General features: G+C 41.2%; 1 protein-coding gene across 5 annotated transcripts; it reads right to left on the bottom strand.

The window, feature by feature from the left end:
• Nucleotides 1-387: 387 nt before the first annotated feature.
• Nucleotides 388-21,486, bottom strand: LOC136346399 (23 kDa integral membrane protein-like). 5 transcript variants are annotated; one of them, XR_010733289.1, is made up of 7 exons: nt 21,185-21,486; nt 14,443-14,631; nt 5,317-5,496; nt 4,847-4,933; nt 4,556-4,750; nt 1,566-1,779; nt 388-1,315 (listed from the first exon to the last, which is right to left on the bottom strand). XR_010733289.1 is itself a non-coding variant. In XM_066295515.1 (6 exons), exons 1-6 carry the CDS (start codon nt 21,242-21,244, stop codon nt 1,639-1,641), a joined length of 852 nt encoding a protein of 283 aa, XP_066151612.1. In that variant the 5' UTR covers nt 21,245-21,486; the 3' UTR covers nt 388-1,638. The 5 variants fall into 5 exon arrangements, 4 of the variants coding, with proteins under 4 accessions (XP_066151612.1, XP_066151615.1, XP_066151613.1 ...); XM_066295515.1 differs by having other exon boundaries at nt 388-1,779; XM_066295518.1 differs by lacking the exon at nt 1,566-1,779.
• Between the last annotated feature and the right edge of the window lie 4,068 nt (nt 21,487-25,554).

Raw genomic sequence — 25,554 nt, 5'->3', positions numbered from 1 at the left:
CTATGTCTAGAGTACCCCTATTCCCTCTACGGCCCCGAAGGCTTGCCGATGTTTGTGTGGAAGATAAGTAAAAAAAATCCGCAATTTTTCGTAATAGTCACGTATTACTATATCAAAGAAATCGTTGCTTTAAGTACCACTAATTTTTGTTGGACTCTAATGATGTACCATCAAAAATAATTTTACTGTTACTTGAATCATACCTTTAAAGGGGAAAATTGCCCAATTACTTGGAATAATTAATAAAAATTGGAAACGTGCTCGTTTTCAGACGTTCATATTAGACTACTCCTTAAGCCTGTACGTTACCTTGTCGTTACACCGACTTGGGTCTCACATCCGCATGTGTACGGGGCTAACAAGTACTCGAAATGAGACCACGAGACGTTTTAATAGAGATAATTTTTATTTACAACGTCATTCTTACATTATTGCAAAAAAAGACTAATAAATATTCATATAAACTTTGTTTTGTAAGTGATTCGACAAGTACAAAATATCGTGCAAAAAATTACTGTTAATGTTGAAACGAAGGATATGAAGCCCTTTACTTAAATAATTTGTACAAACATTTTTAACAGCTAAATTAGCACCCAACTTATACTGCTATCATATAATAATATATCAGAAAAGTTTAATGCAAAAGGCTCTTTCTGGAAGCTCGATCTTTGGAGACTTAACGAAAATCGTTACGAAACGAGTGACTTAACGAGAGCTTTTAGCATTCAACCTTCGAACGGGTAATTCGTGCTTATTAGTACAATGCAATGGTAATAACGATCGTATGTGATTTGATATAAATGGCTAGAATTTGTTTCGACTAACTCTAATTGAAAATCTACACAATGCAACACATCACGGAGTGCTGATCACAAAGTGTGAAATTGTTGAGATTCCTTCACAAACAGTTCGTACATTAAGAGCTACGTGGTAAGTTCCTAAATGCTAATATTATTGCTGACTTAACCAAATCTTTAACAATGACGTCTCTAGAGAAATGAACACCATTTGGTTTGGATGGAATGACGAAGGAACTTAAAATTAATAAGTTCTCCCTAATATCATACGCCATTAAGGCGTGGCAATGCTTTGTTCTGGCCTAAGCTTGGTACTTCCGCGTGTCGGCCGAAAATCATCGCAAAACATGGCCAGGCCTTGGTGAATACAGTTACATAATAGAGTCGTTGAAATTACGTCGTTTTTTCTAAGTTTCAGAGTGCGTGTGCAATTGGTGGCCGTTGCGTAATTTTATGATCTCGTCGAACTCATTTTGAATCGTGTTGGCTAACAAACACGTTAAAAATACCCCTACAATCTGTAAAGAAACGAACATTTGTATCGTGCTCACAAACTTACTTTTCTTGCTCTTATGCCCAAATCCACATAGAAATAAACAAACAAACAAACAGCTTTAATTCATGCAAAAAGGTGGTGGCTTTAACTGACTGACCTAGGTATGTACACGGGGACCGGGAAGACCTTCAGGACGTCCACATGTTGGCCGTCGTGGTTTTTGCGGTCCCCGCATTTCAGGTGCAACATAACATCATAAAATACGTACATACATCTTAGTTCACGTGGTTTTTGTTTGAAAATATTGTCGTAAAAACGAAAAAAGAAAAATATATAATCTTAATCTTATATTGGAGTCTCGGAACTGTGAGATTGTGTTTCAGAATGCGCGCGATGCTCGTGATGACCATTGTGAATTTTTATGACTTCGTCATCGTCGTTTTCGATCGTGTTGGCCAACCAACACGTTAAAAATATTCCTAGGATCTGTAAAGAAATCATTTTTATGCGAGTGATAAACATCATCATTAAATACTATCAGAAGTAATGCGTGGGGTAGATGAGGGTGGCGGTTTGCGCTTAATTTAATACCGAAACACACATTAAAAACAAGATTGATGTTAGAAAAATGTCCTTTTTCACACACACAGGCCAAATTAAAGCTAACATTTAACATAACTATTCTTCTTTAACCAGTCCGGCTAACCAACAGGTTAAGAATATCCCAAGAACCTGAAAACAAGCAAACTTTTGTCAGTAAACATGATTCGTTTTAGTTTGTGTTTTCCCGAAAACCACCACCTAAAGGGCTACTGTGTGATTGTTATGTCGTTAATTCTCGAGGGGGGTCGATGTTGGGGGGCGCAACGGATGATATCTTGGACTTTCGTGCTTTTTATGAGAAAACTTTTAGAGGGGGAAGAGTGGACGGAGTGCAGCTCTTGTGGAAAAAAGGAGCGGCAAACTTAATTAGTTTGATTAAAAACAATTAATTTAATTTGTTAATTGGTTACGTTGCAGTTTTACCGAAAATTATCAGTTTAATAATTATTATTTGTACTACGTTGTACAGGGCGTTTGAAAAAGACGCGACAGTATTTAAGGGTGTCGTTTGCAGGCGGTTTCGTGAGAGAAGGTTCCCGTAAGCATAGATCCGGAAATATACCGTTTCCAAGATACAGAGTGTTAAACTTCCTTTCATATGACGGTTTGTGAAGAACAATTCAAATATATTTTGACCGATTTTTTTTGAATTTCGCAGCTTTGGACGTGCAATAAAACGTTTTTTCGTCTCGTAAACGAAGCAAGATGCAGCAAAAATTCGAGAGACAAGAAAGTCCAACGTCTAGCTGCTTCATCTCGAAAAAACATCAAAATTTAATTAAAGTCAGTGGCACACGTCCTTTTGCCGATAAATTTGGCTAAGGTGTCCTCCCTGACGCTACTGGGCTCCGTAATTTTGGGCCAAATTAGCTCGTTGTTGCTACAAGAAAACACTATCAAAACTATAATAAAAGCAGTCGAAAGTTGTTTGAAGCATTTTTCAAAAACCGTTATTTACAAAGAAATTAACACCCTGTATCTTGAAAACAATATGTTGCCGGACATATGTTTATAGGAACTGTTTTCCATAAAATGACCTGACAAATCACGCCCTTAAATACTGCCCTTTTTCGGTGAACACCCTCTATGTTATGATATTATTTGTAACAAAAGCACTAATAATTTGAATGCTTGTAAAGTCGCATGCAGCATAATTCTTCGAGTGCATAATTAGCACAACTTATCTCAGGCAAAGGGCATATGAAAAAAAAAATTTTGTTCATGTAGACTACGTAGATTATGCTAACATGCAGAGAATCCTGACACGGGGGTAACTGGTGCAACAAACTACATGCGAGATTTGTACAGGGTGAAACATATCATCATGGAGATATATCGGGGGCGATAGAAGTCTGCAAAATAATTTAAGAAATGCTAATAGACCCATAGTCAGAAGCGAACCATTTTCGATGGACGAGGTGCCGAAGTTCCTCGTTTTTTCTCGTTTTTTGCGTTTTCATGCAATGCAGAGTTGGTGTGAGTTGGTATGTTCGACAAAATTGGGTATTAACACTGAAAAAGTTTCTAACTTTGCAAATCGTACGGGATTAAAATGCAAAAATTTAAAGAAATTTCCGGGTATGTGGTAAGGAAAATCCAGGGATATTTGTCAAGTTCCTGAACCTCCTAAAAAATCAACGTTTTTGTATTTGTTTGGAACATTTACGGAGATACAGGACGCGCCTCAATAAAGCTTATGCGGGCAAAACGGGGCATGGCCTTCGAAAAACCAACACCCTGTTTAGTTTCTTCTGATCTCCTTCACCTATCCAGAATGCTGAAATTTTTTCGCCAATAAACATATCGATACGCGTTGATGTACATAAAAGGGTTGATGCGATCACAACCCTATCAATACTTCAATTAATAAACATATTGTATTCTTTTTTTATATATTCAAAGTTTTGCCACAACGAGAGTATAATGCTGTTCCACGAACTGGCAATTAGTTTACATTATACCGGGCGTCCAGGTGAACCCTAGACCTAGAAAATTAACATGGAAAATCGGTTTTTATTTTTTTGCGCATGCGCGAATTATCAAATTAAAAAATTTTACGTGGAAGTCACAGTATTTTATACCGGCAAACGTTTCGTAATTTTTGTCATCTTCCAGTTAGAGCCATTTCAGCTCAGACGCCACCAGACTTCAAAAATTTGATTGTCTCGCATTACCGTTCGAGACCACGATTGATCTGAGTCAAGGTCAGAAATATGATCAATCGTCTTGAGCACTATGATCCCTACGTAAAAGTTTTTCAACTGGACAATCTGCGTGGGCAAGAAAAAATTAAACCCGATTTCCCGTATTAATCTCCTATATCCAGGGTCCGCCTGAAGACCCTGTACTATTTCGGTTAATATTGTTAGTATTAGAATTTAGGGCCCATAAAATAAATTTGTTTAGTATGTAGCGGTTGAATGGGTTCTATATTAGCAATAATAGAAAAGCGCTTATTAAGAGACTTCCAGATGAGCATTGACTGGTTTGCAGAGAAAGAGGAGGAAACGGGACATTGTTGGTTAGCATCATCAAGTTGTTTTGACCAAATCCCCGGAAAACAACAGACTACGAACGAACAAACCAAAGATCGTAAGATTTAGTCAAATCAACCATCATAAAAATACGTTCTAAAGTGGAAGAAAAGGCGATCTTTTACCTCAACGAACGCGATCCCAATACCGACGTAAACCAAAACAGCCGTGCTGGCATGGATCTTCTCTACCAAAGTGTCGTAACATCCCACTTGATGGTATACTGCTGTTTCTCCCCAACAGAATTTATCTAAACAGCAGGAAATGGGCCTGATGTTGTCGGGCCAGTCTTTCGGACCGTCGACGCCGCAACATTTGAACTAGAAATGTTTGAATTCGATTAAAATTTTGTTCGATCATTTGCTTACAATCGAGCTGTGAGACTACTCGTGCAACGTAGGACTCAGAAGGCTCACCTGTCTTTGCAGGACATCCCAGTAGTTCTTGTCGCGCCCGTCAACAGCGTCGTATGCAGTTCCGTATTGACCAGCGCCTCCATTACCCTTGAGGAACGCAATCAAATGTAATTTTGCTGATGGTTATTTTTATCTGATTATCTACTGGGTTTGAGAAAGTGACCTTTTAGACTGAAAATATTTTGTAAAGCGTCAGCGTAGCTGTAAAATAACACTTTTGCTGCCTAGGCAGGAAAAGAGGAAAAGACAAAAATTTAGCGAAAACGGGTTTTAATCTTCCTTCAGTGGCTCGTAATGACGATTGTTTGCGCATCCCAGTACTTTCACTTGATGAGTTTGAATTCTGAATGTAAATGGTTCAACCAGGTGAAGTAAAACTTAAGCTTATTCTCTGCTGTGAGTAATTAAAACATCACCATTTTCTTGCCAATCGATATAAAGATAATTTACTTGTGCAGTAATGGGCTTACCCTGTCTCCTCTTACAGAAGCATCGTAATAATTGGGCCTTTCCCTCGCTTGAGACAAAACGTGTCTCAGGGACTCGGAGAGGGATTCTTTGAAGGCCACTTTGTAGTCCGTTTTGAATACGGCAGCGCAGATGCCAACGGTCAGTTCCATGATGAAGACCGCTAACAAAAGGCCAGCAAACTGCAATAAAGACGCGATTATTACGCACAATTAAAATATTGCATAATACATATGCACAAATTATCACAAATCAAAGTAGAAAATGGCCGAAGGTATATGTATAGAGCGTTCAAGGCCGAAACGCCACTCTTAAAGTGATTTAGCTTAATTGCTGAGATTGTTCGAAAAACAGGTCGGAACTATCAACAGGTATTGTATTGTGAAACGTGAGATTAGGTTTGATGGTTAAAGCGGAATGAGTCGTTTTTGTTGGTCGTTAGCGGGGAAAAACTCGCGTATTTTGTCCCATTATACAGGGCGGTCCACAAGTAACGGGGCTAAGAGCAATGGCAGATTCCTGTCATCAAAACATTAAGATCCGATGCAATTGGCGTATCCTGAAAGTTAACATTAAGAAAGACGCGCGGTGTTAAAGTGTAAATTTGATTTTTATCTAGAACGTTAAACAGAATAATTTTTTTATTATTAGGGCTACGTGAACGACGTAGAAGACAATGGGGGTACTTTTAAGTAGCCAAGACGTTTCCAGTGGCGTCCCCTATTAGCTACTGACAGCACTAGTTTGTTTGCCACGTCCGAAAACCCCCGGATATCAAGTTTCAGCGTCACAGGTCAAAATTCTGAAGATATGAAATATAACCAAAAATTCAATTTAAACTCAACACCAGGGATCTCTATTAATACCAGCTTTCCGAATACAACAACTGCACCGGATCTCAATATTTTGATGGCGGATATCTGCTATTGCTCTTCGGCCCATTAGCTTCGGAACACCCTGTGTAAGCTGGTGAATGACTTGAGTATCACCGCTAAAACTAACGAAGAGACCTCTTCTTAACTGAGCGAACATCTGAGGTCGGATCCACAGACACGCGATCCTCGCCTATCTCGAGTAGCAAACATTCGCCAACGCTCGCTCATGCGAACGGATATTTCTAGCGAACATTCGTTGTTCGTGCCGTTCCTGTTCGAAGTCCACATGGTAGGACATGAGAAATACATGTTGCCAGATAAACGCGCATGGCATTAACTCGATTGGACCACGATCGAAAACTGGACAAATACAGTAGGGTTCGGCTGTGACGAACCACGTTATAACGCACATCCCGCGTATAACGTGCTATTAGTCTAGTTCAATTTAAATCATATGTAAAATGTTCGGTTTTGGGCTGCCGCCCTTTTGAAACGAACCATTTTTCGGATCCCTTCGACGACAAATGACCCGTTAAAACGGATTTCGTTAAATAATCGTATAGATTTTGGAGATGTACGTGTCGAAATGACACTCGAAATATTGTCCATGTTTAACGTGTAGGTATTTATTAAAATATGGAAGGACAGACCGACGGGTATACTAAGACCCCGCGGCAGCCCTCTCATATTACAACTGTCCGTCCCTTTTCCCTCGTCCTGCGTTCACCATACTGGCGAGTTCCCCAGCGCAGAAGGGAATTCTTGACATTTGGCGATTTACTAGCGGTGGTAGTGGTAACCTCATTCGTCAGGGCTTCGTCACAAGATGGCGCTCTCATATTACGCGTTATTAACTCATTTTTCTGTTTTTAGTCAGGAATTTGCGATTCGTTCCTAGATAATAAATAATGTTTTTGTAAACATGTCTATTTTAAATTAATATTATTTTATAACGGGCTTCGGGCTACAACGGACTTCCGGTTATAACGGACCAAAGCCACGCTCCTTCGAGGGTCCGTTATAACCGAACTCCGCGCTCAAATCGCGATTACTGTTCGGGATTCGTCTGGGATAAATTGAAGGGCCGGCGAACCTAACCGGCGCTGGTTCAAACTTGGAGTATCCCCGAATTTGGTGAATTCAGCCAAGACAAACATTATCGCAAAGGTGCATAACTGATCGTGGCCGAAACACTAATTCGCAACGCTGCACGTGAACTAAATCTAAAACCACTAAAGTAAAACGGTGGCATTTAACTTAAAAACCTTGGCCCCAAACCACCTTGCAGAACCGAACCTCGGCACGAGACGCGATTTGAACGGCAGGTACCTACTTTTCGGATCGAATTAATTATGATCTGTTGCGGTGACAGTTTTTCCTTTGCACGCGTGAACAATAGCAATTTTTGGAATTTCTGAGCTGACGTAAGTCGTTTTCGTCACTAAGTGCCGGCAATATACGGGGCGTTTCAGAAAGAGACGAACAAACTTCGATATGTAACTCGACATTTAATTCTGAACAAAAAAGTTCCTGTAAATATATGCCCGGAAAGGCGTCGTTCGGGATATACAGGGCGATGAAAGTTCACTTTGAAAATTATTTGGGTGAAGTACTTCAAAAATGGTTGTAGGTACTTTAAGGAAATTTGGCAGGGAAGGGCTCTTCGCTAAAAGATATTTTCCGCAATCGAAATAAGTAAAATCTGTAAACAGGTGCGCGCGCAACACCAATTGTTGCAGTTAAATAGACGGAAAATGGGACGCCAATGGTTTTTTTGAGTTCGGTATTCTGATTTTTGAAATCCCCCCCCCCTCCTAATTTTACTGAAACAAAGGTCTGTCCAACATTTATCGTAAAGTGTGTCGTTTTCGAGAGATAAAGAGCGCTAAAATCATTAAGTTATCGTATGTGTGAGTAATGTGATGGTTGATGTTTAGACATTTTTAATTTCCTTTTCGACGCAGAAGTACGTTTAAATCATAATTTTCTTTCAGTTTTTAGCCGTTCTGTCGTATAAATTTCTCTTTGAATGCGACTTCTAAAAATACCAAAACTGTTTACTCACGGCGATTACATGGCGTTCTGTTACGGCTTGTCTAACGGTCAATGCGGTCAGATTTCTTTTACTTTCCTTGCGGAAAATGCCTTTTAACGACGAGTTCTATGCCGGATTTCTTTAAAACACCCCCAGCAGTTTTTGAAATATAAAAAAAAAAAAAATTAACATTTATCGCCCTGTACATCCTCAACGGAACCTTTCCGGACATACGTTCGTGGGAACTTTCGTGCTCAGAATTAAATTAAAAAAGCAAATTGAGCTTTTTACATCTCCTCCCGAAACACCCTGTACATGGAGGACTGATCCGTATGGTCCTGACTCGATACCGTCAAATTGTCATTTGTTTTGTCCTCTGCAGAACCATTTAAATGATTCCGCTCAGGCCGTTAAAATCGCAATGGATTGGGGCTGCAAAGAACCCAGGCCCTTTCGAACGCCGAACTGTTCGAATTACCGAAAGGTCATCCAACGGGTCAATGTTTCATTAACCGATTTTTGTCGTTAATAAGGATAAATTTACTTTGATGAACTTAAGAAAAAACGACATCAATTAATAATCCCAGTAGAAACTGACCTGCGCCTTAAAATCGATTCGTCTATAAGCATTTTTTCTCTCGTCCGGCTCCCACGACGCATTCACAACCCGAGCCCGAGTCGATTGTTGTTTTTCTAAACAATTAAGGTGTGGCTCGAGAGGGGACTTCAATGATGATTTCACCTATTAGCGCAGCTAGTCAGTGGGTCATCCGACAATTACATGCTTCTGATCAGTTCGTGGTTGCAATTTTTTAACTGACTCACCTTACTGATTTTTTTATTCAAGTAACGTTCATTCAAAGAACAATAATTGCGCCAACTTCTTACAGAGAATGCAAATCAGTTGGTAGTTTTAACAGTGACTCTCATTATCAGTCAGTTACAAGCGTTGGTATTTCATCAATGGAATTTAGTATTAATGGTAGCAAAACCGGGTTTTGTCATAACAAGGAATGTTTTGCGCGTTATATAATCATGTTTTATATGAATATTGTTGTTTCGACATTTTCCTTTCCTCTTGCACACTCGGTTGGGTATGGGAAAATGCACCGCGGCAGTGGATAGTTTCAATAGGTAGAATTACCATACTGACAAGGATTTCTGCTTTAGCTCCAAGGATGCATTTTTAATTGAGTTTTGCGGTGTGCAGACCAATTATAAATGCACTGTGGTGGTCATAAACACGAATGTTGTTTACGGAGGGAAAAGGAAAGCGTCCAAAACAGCCGAAATGCTACATGGGAACCGGAGAAAGAGGCATTATCTGCTATTTCGTAAGTGTGCCTATAAAAGTAAAAGCACCTTCTAGACGTAATCTTGCGTAACCGGCAGGTTCTCGACGAAGAATTTACAACAGCGCAGTTTCACTTACGCAGCCTGTGAGCAACACCATTATTTACTTTAAATAAATGATGAGAACTCATCCATATGAGAACTAACTTCAATTTGTATAAAACATTTTGAATTGAAAAACCGAATGTAGCGGAGAACAAACCTTACCGGTTCGTGTCTGTAGGTGGTTATTTACAGCTTAATATATCTGACACACATTTTTGCTACCTATTAGAGCACTCTAAATTGGAGTTGTTTTTCATCAACGTGTTAATTGCTAATTAGCCGAGTTAACATGCAAAATGGCCGGTTTCTCTTTACCCCTCGGGAGTCTATTTTGAGAGAGTTGCTCTTTCGGCAGCGATCCCACAGATCCCGATGGGCGTGAGTTAAAGATCGCTCCGGTAGTAAATTGGAGGAACCACACGTCGGAATAATATCGGGAACGTTCTCCGTAGTTGATGTTGACTCATTAACGAAACGTGAGAAAAACAAATTAACGAATCAACTGCTGCTGAACCGCACCTCTGCTCCTTTCTGCCTCGAACGCCCAATTTCCCTCCTACGCTTTCCGCTTCAGTTTTGAGGAGGCACACCAGCCTAAGGAGGGGTTCTCCTACCTCGTTAACCTCATTTGACAGCGGTTCATCCCTAGATGGCTTCGTCGATTTGCCTGTCATCATCTTATCGCTAACTCTAACACTAAAACTTACGAACTGCCGAATCTCCGACACGCGCGTAATTTTAAAATTACGCACGCGCGAAAGACATAGATAGTTTCGCTTAAATTTACTTTTCCTTCGCAGTTGTTCCCTTGGAACCTTGTTTTTTCCAGCTCATGTTTACGCAACCCCAACCCCAAGCGATGCAGCGAAGTCTCAATTTGCCTCAGCGATATTACGCACGCGCGGAAACAACCAAAAACGTTCAACTTCGTCAAAACGGAGGTGCCCCCCTAGTCGGCCTAATTCACGCACGTAGTCTTTCGTTGGAAAGATCACGATTTGCCTTAAGGGACTTGATGCCCCTTGGGCCGAAGGCCCTTCAGTTTTCTTTTCGACTCGGGTGTTTCATGAATCCTCGTGTGACGAAAATCGCCTTTGGCGTTTAGCCAGGTTAGATTACCCGGACAGCAAATTCGACTACTGCTGGTACCCGCGCGTTGCCGGCACTCGTTTTGGACCCATTTAAAACGAGAAAATCGGACGAACTCGACGCGTTCAATTGTCCGCGTCCTTTTTTTGAAAAATTAGCTCTCCTAGTTTTGGAGATACTTCCCGCGAACGTTCATTTTTAGGGCCTGCGCTGCGTTAGGTGCATCGAACGGGGCGTCCCATAACTCCCCGGAGTGTGTCCAGATGCCGAGTTAACCGTTCGCGTTTGAAAATCTCTAAATCCGGAATATCGGGGGGCCTTGTTGGGTAACGCCTCTCATGCATATGTGGATTCTGAAAGTTGCAGCATCGCTGCGTTTTCATAGCAAATACTCCTAAAACACTGTCGCCTTTATCTAGGGCACTCCTAACGGATATGGTGAGAGCCTTCGTGCGGAAGTCCATGAAGAGAGTTTTGTTATTTGTGTTTATAAATCGGCTAACATGGAAATAAGGCTATTTCACTGCCGAATACAAAAAGATATTAACAATTAAGTTTTACAGCCCATTGCGCGCAGTTTATTCGAGCTAACCCACCGAAAGTCTTGATTAATCACTATTTATCCTCGTTGAGCTGCCATTGAGACTAATTGACCGTACAGGTTAATCAACTGTGGACTTTTCTTGAAACTAATTTGCGTTGAAGGTTTTTAGAGAATACCTACATCTGTGCGACATTGTCGCCAACAAAACCGACGTAATTCCTGTGTGAACGAAGGATTTCGGACGGTCAAGGAGTCAAAAACCGTTTGCTTCTCTTGGAATGACGTCAGTATTTTTTTTTAAACACCATCAGCTTTAACTACGTATTAGCTAACCTATCGAAGTAAACAGAAATTAACACTCTCGGAAACCTGTTTTTAGTTGGGCAATAACGAGCGTTAAGAGACAGAAATATGGTTTTTCGTAATACCAATTCATTATGGGCGACGACTGGCGGTTGAACCTTATGGGGACACGTTACACCGCTTTACGAATTGCGGCCCTAAAAAGGTATTCTCTGCGTAAAATGGCTTTTCTGTTCGCCCGCACGTGCTGCGTGCGATTGTGACAACATTTCGAAACTAGTTTCAGTCTTATAGAAATGAAAAGTCCCATTTTCGTGTGAAAATCAACATGGCTCGAATCGGGCAAAATTTCGATTCACGTCACAAACATGTAACGACTGAGACTCGTCCTACGCGAAATGACGAACCAATTTAATTTAATGCGTTAAAAAAGAACAACGATATATTTGGATGTCTAAACGGAATTTTGCACGGTTTACCGCTTAATTTGTTGCCGTTTTGGCGTCTTAAATCATCGCGTCCGCTGTTGCTTGGGCGGTAAAAATTTGTCGTTGCTACGCGTTACTTTTGAAACGATGTGGCACCGCTGCCGGTCCAAAGTCTGTGACGTGCATGAAAAGTCACGTGATGTAAACCATCTATGTCGTGCACCCTTCTACTCGCTTGCAGAGTTGCAGCGCGGTTTTTCCGTTGCCCCCTTGCATTCCGCTTCTGGAACGCCTTTACCACCAGTCCAGCAACGATCCGTCGAAATTGAAACGTTCCACCCGCCCCGACGACGTTCTCTCATCGTTGCTATGTCCTGAGGGAAGCGTTCTCCGTGCTCGTCACTAAGCGCCCACAGCTGTCAGTGACGAAGTCGAAGTCAGAGCGCAGACGCTGGATTTTCAGACACATGTCGCCACCCACTTCTTGGCGTGATGATAACGTGCCAGTTTCGACAGGTTCGGCATAGTTGCCGCTCCTCTTATTTCGTAAGAAGTTCTTCGCCACAAGACGAAACTGGTCCGAAGCGTTTTCCCCTCACCATCCGAAACAGAGTCAAGGTTGTCGTGTTTAAATGAGCTTCTCACTTGAGCGCTAACGAATGTACCTTCCTTGGTTCAGCTGAGCTTCACTTAATCTTGAAAATCTCTGGCGAAGGTGTTGAAAAACAGCCCCATTTTCGTTTATTGCCTCGACGAAACTTCCCATAAGCCCCAATTTAGGGCGCAACGGTAAGAGTCACGTTTCTTGTGAGTCGACCACGAGGTTGTTTTGAAGATTTTTCAACCAGGTCGAAGCAACTGACAATGAGGCTCCGCCTTTTTTTTTCATAGCGGTTTCTTCTACCACGATCGTTCCATTCACGCGTTACGCAACAAAGTCGCGTGTAGTACAAGCGGAAGAACTACGACTTTCAGACCTCCGTAGATTCGCCAGTGGCGTTCGTCATATTTAAGTCGCGACCAAAACGTTTTTATAGTTTCATAAGGCTCCGCCATATCGCCTGCGCGGCCAATAGGAATCGAGGGCGCTTTTCAGTTGTCTCGCAAAACACCTTTTAAGTTTAGCTTGGAGCTGTGACGATCTCCGTTTAAAAAGAATTTACATGGAAGTTGACAAAAATAGAAATGAAAAGATTAATGGAAATAACCGAAGACGGTTTGCGAGCACAAAATCGAAAACGAACCAATTTCCCATCACCGAGCAGGTTTTTTCGCTGTTTACGTGCTCTTTAACTGAGCTCTCATTGCATTTTCTACCAAATTTATGCGTGTTTTTTTTTATCAAAAACTGATCGATAGATTTCGAATCGGGATGCACCATGGGATGCAGTTTTGAAAAATTCTGTGATTCGAGGTGTCACCTGACCCACATTTCAGTTTCAAAAAACCGGGCATTTTTGCAAGCAAAATTTAAGAAAATAAACAAACGTTAAAAAATAATATTTTTTGTCCTATTTCACGCTGTTTTTAATTTTTTTTTAAATAATAATTTATTGGCAAATTAACGGGGGTAAGTTTAGACCTGCAGGGTATTTGATAATGCTAGGGGCTCCCATCGGATCACTGAAATACCTGCAAGAAACCCAACTTTCAGAGTATTACGTCAACTCAAAGTCGAACGAGCTCAGAATTCTTATTTTTCGTGATACAGTAAAAACTTAAATCAACGGCTAACTTGCATTGAGCGTGAGCAGAAGGGCTGAAATTAACTTAAGTTAGTTCGAATATCTTTCCGTTGCTGACTAACGGCATTTACAACAACGTATCCATTTAACCTGCATACCGGTTCTCCCAGGTTTATTTTTGAGCATTTTGAGTCCCGAATTTTACAAGTTTATTGCCTTTTAAACGAATCACAAGTTGAAGTTTAATCACAAAGATCTGATACGGATTCCTTAACGGCGTACGCCATTCGGCACTTTGCTGGCCAATTTAACGGTAGCTCAGGTGTAACGAAAGAACGCGCATTACCGCACGCCCATTACGGCACTTAAAATTCAAATCGTGTAACTAGTGCTTCGAATGTCTCCTTAAAAATTCTGAAACTGTTCCGAGTATACAAATTTTGGTGCGTGCCTCGTTGTCGTTTCGAAAATGGGCCGTTGACGACAATTTCAACTAAATCGTTAAATGACCATTAGCGGCCCAACGCATGATAAGACATTATTTTTCCTTGGTCATAAACGACAAAAGTTTAAGGTGAGGTTCCAGCTTACTTTCACTAGTTCAAGCTTTTACTATGAGGCCTCGATTCACGGCGATCGGGCAGTCTTCAGACTTTTCCCCGAAATCACATTCAGTCGCGTGCGAGCTATGAAAACGTCCTACTTTTACGCTCGGTAAGACCTGAAAGGACCTAAAGGAACCCCCCTCGAAGGGTCATTTTTAATACTTACCGTCATGAGCAACTTGTACGATTCTCTCATGGCACCAAGACACCCGACGAAAGCCACGACCGTCACTAGGGCTCCTCCTACTATCATGGCTATGGCCATTTTGACCAGGTCGCTTTCTGCTATTCTGTTGAAGTCCGCCATTTGCGTCAGGATCAGGGCTCCCGCTATGATTATTCCTATGCCGGACAGCTGTAATAGGAAAAAAGATGCGTTGATGCGACTTTATCAGCAATTGTGTTACGACGAAAAATGCTTCTTTATCAGAGTTTACCCCCTGCATCTTCAGCTGACTATCGTGTGAGTCAATAGGTTTCGAAGCTTGACCTTTGGCCGCAAATCAATGATAACTCAGGCCGAATTTTGCAATTAGCGTTGACTCAAATATCTTTGGAGCAACTAAAACAACCACGACAAAACATTGTGTCAGTTGCTTCTTCTTAAATTGGCTAAATTAACAAATTATTTTAATTCGGCTTAATGGCTGGCACTGCGCCTGGTTTGGCAAAAGGTCGGGTCAACGGTCCACTGCAGGGAGTAAATCTTTTATTATCGCTCCTGCGGAGTTTAAGTGGGTACTACCTACGCACTTCCTTTTTTGTAAATACCTAGTTGGTGAGTTATTAGCGCAAGTCCTTAAGTTAGGTACTCAACGCAGATCGGACATATCGAACTCTCATGTCGCTGCGGCATGTTGTGCGATCGTGGAAAATTCCGAATTCTCGGGGGAAACTGCGGACAGGGAAAAAAATTGAGCGATTTCAGTGTGGCAATTTGGAAGGAACGTCTGCTTATCTTTGGCGCTCAAAGAGGTCGAAACTGGCCTGACACTAGCCCAAACTTAGCCCAGCCAAACCCGTAAGATGATCGAACCTTCCATTTGACCAAGCAAAAATCTGCCTTTTGAAGACGGTCCGCCTTCCCACGTGAAAATGTGCTGCTGCGTTGATGATCGGAACAACCCCGACGCGGAGGTAATTTTTCCATTGATGATAATGTTTCCACCAAATAATGGAGATTTGTCCCAGTCCCACACCCGTCGATTTTCGGATGGAAACGCGGGAAAGAAGTAGAATAGCTTTTTTTGAAATACTCCCCTTCGCGTCTTCGTATTCGTCGCTTCCGAATTTAACAAAAAAACGAAGGCAGCATTTTAATGATTCATGCAAAACGTCCTCGAAGACCTACGAAAAGGGTGGTACCAGCTCTGGCACCGATTCAACCCAATTGATAAGTCGATTCAGGTGCGCTCCCATAATTTTTTTTCACATCTTAGAGACACCCACAGAATCGGGAATTCACTTCAGCTTCTTGTGTGGCGTCCTCATTCGCCATTAAAATATTCCACATGCAGTGTGGCCCATTTACGATGGAAACGCTCTTGTAACTTTCGCATCTAAAAAATTTTAAAAAATCGAGGCTCAAAAGATAGAGCTTTAAAGGCCCTATTGATGCCGCGGAAAATTGTTTTTTGTGTCAAAAATGAAAAAAAAAGGGATTAGGATGTATTTTTTGGGAAAAATTAGGCGCATGCTGCAGCATTCTTTAAAATGAAAGTGTACCAAATTTCATTAAAAAATAACAATTATTCGTCAGAGAAGTTTATTCCATAGTTAAAAACAATATTATTTTGTCAAATTAGCAATAAAAACAAATTCGAACGAATTAAATCGCATAACAAACGTCAAATTAATTCGTTTTTCGATGGAACCTAAATGATCCGAAATTTCCAGAATGTCTTCAGCAAGAAGTGAACGCGTCGGACGCTTTGCCACTCCCTTATTTGAGAAACATCTATTTTCAATTAGATGCCGATTCTGTTCATAATCCCAGTTATGCGTGACCACATTTGTGTATCCATTTTAAAAATAAATAGATAGACCGGAATAGTCCATTAATCGAATGACCTCCTGGATTCCCCGATTTTACATCGCTCGATTTTAATGTGGCGTAAGGTCAGAAACGAAGTTTATAAATCGCGTCCTCACGACATCGGAGACCTTCGACCTCGCATACGCGAAACTTGTGTAGAAATGAGTTAACAACAATTGAAAAGTGTCCAAAGCAACATGTTAAAAAGATGCAATAAATGTATTGAATTAAAGAGTGGAGCGGCGGGAACTTTAAAGATTTAGCTTATCAGTTCGTTTATTTTATTCTTTATTTGTTTCTTTGGTCAATTTGATAAAATAATATCGTTTGCAGTTGTAAAATAAACTTATGTAAGAAAGCCGAATTCAGTGGCGTGCTTACGTTTTCCTAAAAAAAACAACACTCTTAGCCTTTATTCCGATTTTTGACAAAGAAAACAACTTCTAGTAGCCCTTGGCCGGGTGAAGTAGAAAACAACTTTTACGGAATATACGAGGCGTTCCAGGCAAAGATGAACAAACTTCGATATGTAACTCGACATTTAATTCTGAACAAAAAAGTTCCTGTAAATATATGCCCGGAAAGGCGTCGTTCGGGATATACAGGGCGATGAAAGTTCACTTTGAAAATTATTTGGGTGAAGTACTTCAAAAATGGTTGTAGGTACTTTAAGGAAATTTGGCAGGGAAGGGCTCTTCGCTAAAAGATATTTTCCGCAATCGAAATAAGTAAAATCTGTAAACAGGTGCGCGCGCAACACCAATTGTTGCAGTTAAATAGACGGAAAATGGGACGCCAATGGTTTTTTTGAGTTCGGTATTCTGATTTTTGAAATCCCCCCCCCCTCCTAATTTTACTGAAACAAAGGTCTGTCCAACATTTATCGTAAAGTGTGTCGTTTTCGAGAGATAAAGAGCGCTAAAATCATTAAGTTATCGTATGTGTGAGTAATGTGATGGTTGATGTTTAGACATTTTTAATTTCCTTTTCGACGCAGAAGTACGTTTAAATCATAATTTTCTTTCAGTTTTTAGCCTTTCTGTCGTATAAATTTCTCTTTGAATGCGACTTCTAAAAATACCAAAACTGTTTACTCACGGCGATTACATGGCGTTCTGTTACGGCTTGTCTAACGGTCAATGCGGTCAGATTTCTTTTACTTTCCTTGCGGAAAATGCCTTTTAACGACGAGTTCTATGCCGGATTTCTTTAAAACACCCCCAGCAGTTTTTGAAATATTAAAAAAAAAAAAATTAACATTTATCGCCCTGTACATCCTCAACGGAACCTTTCCGGACATACGTTCGTGGGAACTTTAGTGCTCAGAATTAAATCAAGAACAGAAATTGATGTTTGCGACATCTCCCGAAACACCCTGTATGGAGCTTCTCGTTTTCTCTCTTTTTGAGCGTTGCTTCTTTGATATCGAGTTGCAAATGTGGAAGTTACAGGGGTGTTTCGATCTTAAATGGGTCATACTGTACGTGCGACATGAATATTTTAAAGCCCTAATTTACATGGTCAGCTTGTAAATGAAAGAGAAATGTATACCACGTTCTCTTTATGTAACCTTGCAGGATTTGCACGCTCCTTTGCATTCGCACAAGTTCGAGATTATAGTAGGAGTTATACAATTTCAAAGCTTAATCCCACTGCATTGTTCTTGTGAATTCGAGTGTTAAATTCACGAAAAAAGATGGATTTTATCATATTATTGAAGCATCCTGAAACGTTCTCCCGACGTTTGTGACGTCATTACTCGGTTGTTTATACCACTTGGTGGGTTTAATGGTGTGGTTGCAAATTCAAAGGTGCATTTAAATAATTAAAAATTTTAATAACACCAGATCTACCGTGCAACCTTTGGGATTGTGCAAATGCATGCCGGACACCAAAACAACTGCTCCTATTAATGTTATTTTTATAAAATTGTTTATATCGGCAAATATTATGTATCAATACAGGAATATTTTTCATAATCAATTCTAGATACGTGTACCGACATTTAATGTGAGTTACATCATAAACACGCATGCAGCTATTAAAACTGTGTTCACTATTTACAGCGTAACACAAATAACTTGCCATTTCCTTCTCTGGTCATTAATCGTTTGATTCCATTAGTTTCGATTCGAATATCGAACAAGATTTATGAGCGCGCATAGGTGAAAAGTGCCGCAAAACTAACAAGGGAAAGTGGTAAAATTTTCGCATAAATTAGATTTCCCATTAGTTTATAATCAGATAAAAAATGTACTAGAGAATACCGCCCTCTTGCGGTGCGCTTTCCTGCGACAAATTCCACAAACACCGCCGCTCGGGAAAGTACCCGTTAGTCAGACGGCAATTCGCCGAATTTCCGTTTTTGGAAAAGTGCAACTGCCCACTTTGGCGGACCAGCGGCTTTATTCTCTTTCCGATCGAAAATATTTCCGCCCCTCCCCGAGACAAAATCTACCGCTTTCCTCCCGCAAACGAGGGGGGTTCTGTTTCCTATGATGGTCGGAAAACATTAACACTATACCAGTAAATTACCGGATAACTTTGGTCGATTTTGAAAGGGAATTATACGCCAAGGCTGTAAAGCACATTCTCTAACCCGAGCTTCAGGTTTAAATCTCGAAGGGTGGAGCGCTGAAGGCTCTAAGGCGTGAGGGCAATAAAGCATTTCCCAACCGTGGTGTTTTTTCCATCGCTAAATTTACTGACTAAACTCTGACCGTTAATTAGATCCGACTGAAAAGCACGGCATGTTTGGGAGAATTTCGTTTCGTTTAACTTCCATTTCCATGACAGCAACAACGGGGACGATGACGGTATTGTGACCGATAAGCTCCCTGGGTAAATAATGAGCCATATGCCGCATATGTAGGTGGCACCATTAACTTGTTTGGAAAAAAGCCTAGGAAGCACACTGCACAGCCATTCGCAACAACATATTCGGAACGCCAGTAGCGAAAAAATGTCATGTTTACATATTCTACATTCGGACACATTGGTCCGGTAAGTTATCAGTCAATTTAATCGTCGAAACTGTCAACTGTCACTGTCGATTACGTCACATATATCGGTCATTTTCTAGTTGAATTTAACGGTCGATTCTAATATTTCCAGACAAATTCAACTTGACTTGTGCGTCTACGATCAAACGCACTTACATGCGGTAATTAGTTCATAAGTTTACGCAATATCGGTTCTCAAAAACTGGTCAATGGCCAGAAGCAGGCGTTTGTTTTTCTGTAATTAAGTGATATAGGTCGTAAATTGGGTATCCTCAGTAAACTGAGATCTCGCACGTTTCTAAATGCAGTGCACGGTGCTTGAACCTTCTGTAGAAAATTGCGAAAATGGGCCTCAAGTGCGCACCACACATTTCCAGTAAGAAGCAAATTGGCGGGTCAGTCCGCTGACCACAGAGATTCTCAGATCGAAAATAATTAGACTTTCCCTACACGACTCTATCCTTTGGCGCTTTGTACCCGCCATACAGGATGTTGAAAATGTAAAAAAAAAGTCAATTTTCTCCAAAACTTCGATGTTTCTTGACAAACTTTACCAAAATGCTGCAGTGACGCACAATTCGACAAGGCGTATGCTCTTTGTGTAATTTGGACGAAACAATTTGAAACCAGGCTGGGAAAATGGGGGAGCTACGGCCTACGAACTTGCAACACCCCGTATATTTAATCCTGGCAAAGAGTTTGATTAATTCCTTAATGAGATGATTTCAAGTGGCGAACGACGAATATATAAGAACATTTCTCTGATGAACGCCCCTCGGGACTTCCCCGGGAGGCTACCGCTCCGCGCCCGCTGCTCGGAGAGTAAGCGCCACCCTCAGGAAGTCACGGCGATCATAAAAAGCTCCTATAACAATACGCTAAATATATACGGGTCACTGTGGAACTACAGTTCTACAGCACACGAGGAGCCTAAGCAATGCTTCTGTAGAGTCCCGTATTAGTAGCACGGTACGAGTGTGAAGTGATTTCTAAGGTACGAGCTGCTTTATGGAGATCTTTAATGCGGACATTTATGTTACGCCGCTAAAGCTTCGTTTCATCGTTGCCAGTACGAATGAGAGATTAATTTAATAAGCCAACATCGAAAACGAATTTAGAAACGCAAATGAATATTCATCTCACCACCAAACAGCCCACCAGGGTGGTAAAGATGCGTGAGGACGTCGAGAAAAAAATTCCTCAATTGTATGAAAGGTTTAGGTCATCCTTCAGCGAGTCCTTCAGCCCAACCGGGGAAAACCTACAGGAAAGGAGAAGTAGGTGGATCCTGGAACTTATCATCAGGGAAATACCTTCAATTATTTTAATTACGAAGCACATCAAAGATCTTCATTCATTATCGCAGTCGAGGGAACAATAGCTGGGTACCGAGTACCTACTACTTAAAATTCTTAATACCAATTTCTAGTACGGTACTTAAGGTGTGGTAAGAAATCGACGCAACCCATTATTGTCGAATGCCTAATGGTATGTGGTAAACAATAAACATGCTCGTATAATGCAATGCGGTATTCAAGGCTGAAAAACCTTAAGGCAAAAACAATGCTGTGTTATTTTCATGTGTTTCTACGTGGATCCTGTGGTTTTCGGAGTAGGAGCCATATTTAAAGAATTAACGATTGAACATTGGTGACGAACATCATGGGTAGGCTCGGTAGAGCTAGAATTTCACATACGATGTAATTTATACGCAGGCGGACCTTGAACATAAGACAGAGGTGTTGCAATCACGATGACAGGCAAGTGATTATTACAAATTCAAAATTGTTCCGCATTTTTGCACATATACTTCTTATCGAAAAATGCGCAAGCGACCCGAAAGTGCATCGAAAAATCCAACGATAACTTACCGTTAAAAATATATTAAATATAAACAGGACCGTCTTCATCAATTGTATCCCAACCGCCATCTTGAACTTCTTCAGGAGTACCACTAAGTCCACACTTGAAAACCCTTCGGCAATTTAAAATTTAAAGGTCCCAAGAACCAACACTATAGCGACTACGGTACCGTCGATGGTGGCAAACGACCGTCTATGATGACCTTTTTTCGGTGGTACCACTACTTCACTCTGAAGCCGCGCTGCTGCTGCTGCTGCTGTTGATCGTTGGTATTCAAAACAAGGACGAAAAGCGAATGGAGATACTATCGAGCGCTTTTCAGTTGGAACTTTTATTAATTTGAAAAATTAACGAGCAGTGCTGAAGGTGGGGGCCACGACTTTACTCATGTGAGTATGTATGTGTCAGGTCTTTGAGTCACGGAATTGCTTGAAATTTTTCTTTCGTTTCAATTGAACCCATAGCTTGAATCACTGATTATGTCGCTGAAACCATTATCAGTTATTGACCACCGTACCGACCGCAGTACAAGTGGTGATGCAGGTGGATTTCGGTAAATATCAGCAATGCGCGTTTGGCTCTAAGAACTGTAACTTCATTGTTTCAACTAGCTCAGAGAATACTAATGAATCAGCAGCTGTGCGCGCCTGAAGTTACCACCTAATGAACGCATCCGTGAATAATCGTTAAAAAAAATAGCACGTTGAATGACGTGATGACAAGCAGAGATCTAGGGCTATCCAGCCAGGAGACGCTCGATTCCCAGGCCCATCAACGTCCTTCACTTAAGTTTCAGAAATACAATATTTACACGGCCTCGAAGCAATAAAATCACTTACGCGAAATCAGGTGGTCTCGGAGGCCATTCGATGGTATTTCTCGAGCTGAAGAAGAAGCAGAATTGGAGTTTAGTATTACGATGTTCGATCTGAGACTTTTCAGGTCAGAAACACATTTCCTTTCGTTAAAGCGAGACTTATGTGGAACACGCGCGTTTATACAGGGTAGTAGGTTTTTTTAAAAGCCCCCGTTGGGGCCTCCTAAATGGCGGGAGAGGCAGTCAAATTAGGAAATAGTTGTTTACTTTACGATTGCGAAGGATCTTCAAAGTGAATATGTTTCTCTTATTACTGTTTCAAGTACCAAAGTGACCTTTTAATTACGTAAAGTAGGCTGTAAAGCTCACTTTTATTGCCTAGGCAGTAAAAGCGATTTCTCCTCGTGACGTGTTGCTGTCAGCGCCACTTCTTCGTTCAATCACTTGGTGCGTTAATGACTGAAAAACGGATCAATCGATGAAAATTGGTGAAAAGCTCTACATTTTTTACTAGAGCGGGTGTACGGACGCATCTCCTAAGACAAGTTATTAATTCTTTATCTGTGTGTGATTAAGCGAAAAACGTTCGAAGATCGTTTCGTTAGCTTTATTAGTGTGAAATTTGCTCTTTTACCATAAAAGCTTCCACTGGTAATTTTCGTACGTGCCTCGGCAACATTTCCTAGCAGCAGCTGCGATCATGCAAATTCTTCCCGGCTCAAGTTCAATCCGCGTTTCATTGATAAGAAGAGTCCTCCGTTCATCCTGTGCCGTTCGCCCTCTCGTCGCCGTTCGACCGATATCATCGCATCATGAAGTTCAGAGGTTTTAATTGAAATAATAGACATTTTCATCATACTTAACCAATTTCACACTGGATTAGTGACTAAATAGTCGTCCTGTGTGGTTAAAAAAAAAATCACCTTGTTCTGCTTATTTATACCAATTAAGCGAATTTAAGGCTGCCGCACATTTAAGCACCTTCAAGTTAATAAAGAGGTCGAGTCTTGGCGTTCACTTTAGTTTTTCCCCTAATCAGCGCTTCTATCAACACCCTGTCTAAATCAGACACTTGAGCTATTAAGAAATTTCGAAGAATTGAGATCCTTGAAAGCGAAAACCATCGATTCGTTGCCGATCTTGCCATCCATTTACGTCGTTGCACACTGATGTTGGTACGGGGCAGTCGTACCCCGTAATGGAATAAGTAGTGGTCAATCGCGTGTGTTTTAATTGTCAACGAGAAGAACTTGATCCATAAAGACGCCCGTGAAGTTCACCGTAGAGATGCCAGATCGCGGATGAAAATTTAGGGGAAAAGGGGGTAGGGGCCGGAAATGTCCGGTTTTCGCTAATAATTGATCAGCTGCCGCATCCGAAAAACGCAACGCTAATGGACGATAATATTTAAATGATACTGATTTCGTCACTGGAAAATAACTTTCTCCTTTCTTCTATTAAGGAACGCGCGCATGTATGAAGCAATGGACTTTAGTCATTAAGTAGGAGCACGACACAGATAGAAGGAACGTTCGTTGCGTAACCAAGAGGAACATTGCGACAGCTGCGTCCACTTCAGAACTATTTTGAACAGAGTGCCGTAACACCTTTTCGGTAATTCGCTCTAGGGTCGAAGAACTGAAAATATTTCGATTATTGTTGCTAGTGGGTGACGTAGCAAGCTAATTATTTATTAATGGTCATGTTAGCAATTCAACCACGGTGCACTGTTCTAGGAAAATTGCGAAGCTCATAAGTAGTATAAAATTAGCCACTGTGGGGTTAGTCATGCAGTTGGAATTTGAGGAAGCAGTTGCTAAACGGTGTATGCAGTTAGGGGAACAAATGTTAAATTATCGGAGCAAACATCTTCCCAGCAACGTCTTGAAATATTCGATTGGTACAGAGTTAATGACGATTTTTTCGCCTTTTTTTTTCTTGCAAAAATGACGTTTCGTTTACTTTTTTTTTTGAAAAAAACCCTCTCTACTTCGGCAACAAAAATTCGCGTCGTAAATCATCTCCCCATTCGCCGTATTGGGCTTTATCACTTCGAGAAACGATGAAAGGCCGAGGAACGACAAGCCAACAGCGGCTGGAAAGATGGCTTAATAAGCTCAAAACGGGCCACGGAAAGTTCGCAGACGAAGATGGAACCATCGGCAATCGACGATGAGACACCTTTGCCGGACAAACGCCCTAGTGTTGGCCGAAGACTTCAATGTCCACGTACACCATCCCGAGGGGCTCGGAAAAGTGAGGATACTGGCTGAATGGGGCCCGAGCGAACTCTCCTGCAACGACAAAGTCGAATGCGTCTGAATTGTTGCCGATTTATATTGCAACGAAACGAACAGACTCCGTTTCTAAAGGACCTCGTCACGGGCGATGAATCGTGGTTGCTGTTCGAAAACGTCGAGAGAAAAAAGGTTTGTGCATCGCCAGGTGCTTCACCCAAAGAAATACCAAAAGATGTCCGCTGCAAAAAAGTTATGTGGTGTGTCCAGTGGGACAGAAGCGGAATCACCCCCCGAGAAGCTACTTCAAACGGCGTTTGTTATTGGTGAGAGGAGAAGGATGAGCGGCTACAGCGGCGCTCTCTGGACAGAAACAGCAAACGACAATTCAGCACTAACAGCGACGTCTTCCTGACTTGACCGTCTTCGACGGTCAACTCCATCGCCAATAAGGGATGGGGTCTGGTCCCACATCCGCTCCGTTCACCTACCGAAGCCCGACGAATTATCACGTCAATGGATCGCTGAAAAACTGCCAAACAAACAAAATTTGCGACGATTTGGGTGGCTTGGTGGCCACTGTCGAAGCATGGACTCCCTCCAAGAACTGAGAGAGACCTTTGCCCGCGAAATCGACCCTTTACCAGGCAAATGGGAAGCCGCGATTGAAATCAATGGCGCATACGCTCCAGAATAATTATTTAAACACGTTTTTGTTGAAAAATCGCTAATTTTGCATCAACCCGACACATATTTTTAAACAATAAATCGATGCCAAAACAGGTACTTTTTAAAAAAAAATTCGGTCACGTAGGCTTTGGAAATGTTTGACACCGAATCCGTATGTCGTTGATCGGTTCGTCCACATAATTTTGAACATGAGCAAATGAACCTAACCTCACTTAAATACGGCTCTTTTTATATTTATTATTAGTTGGATTTTATCGTAAATACCCTTTTTTAAGTCTCCCCGGACTTGTGCGTTGGTAAGGTAAAGTTCCCGGAGTGCTAAAAGCGGCGTTTACATTGGGACAAAAGGTCTTTACGATCGAGTCTTGCTGGAATGGCAATTCCGCAACACTTCGAATTATGATGTGAATTTTTTTTCGGGAAATTGGCAGTGCCCAAAGGAAATTGGGAAGTGCTGTGCCAACTAAACGAACCCCAGAACTTGTTGAAAACGTGAGGCTAGTATTGAATGACAATCCCAACATAACAAAAAAAGGATTATATCCATACAACGTTCAGGAACTATAGTCCCCGGATTATGAAGAGACTGAGATATTGCCATTGGCTTAAAGGTTAAGTCTTGAAAGAGATTATT

This window comes from Euwallacea fornicatus, chromosome 23 (genome assembly GCF_040115645.1).
Source record: "Euwallacea fornicatus isolate EFF26 chromosome 23, ASM4011564v1, whole genome shotgun sequence".
Taxonomy (NCBI): domain Eukaryota; kingdom Metazoa; phylum Arthropoda; class Insecta; order Coleoptera; family Curculionidae; genus Euwallacea; species Euwallacea fornicatus.
Note: the sequence above shows the minus strand (reverse complement) of the source record. Positions and strands in the feature narration are given on the sequence as shown.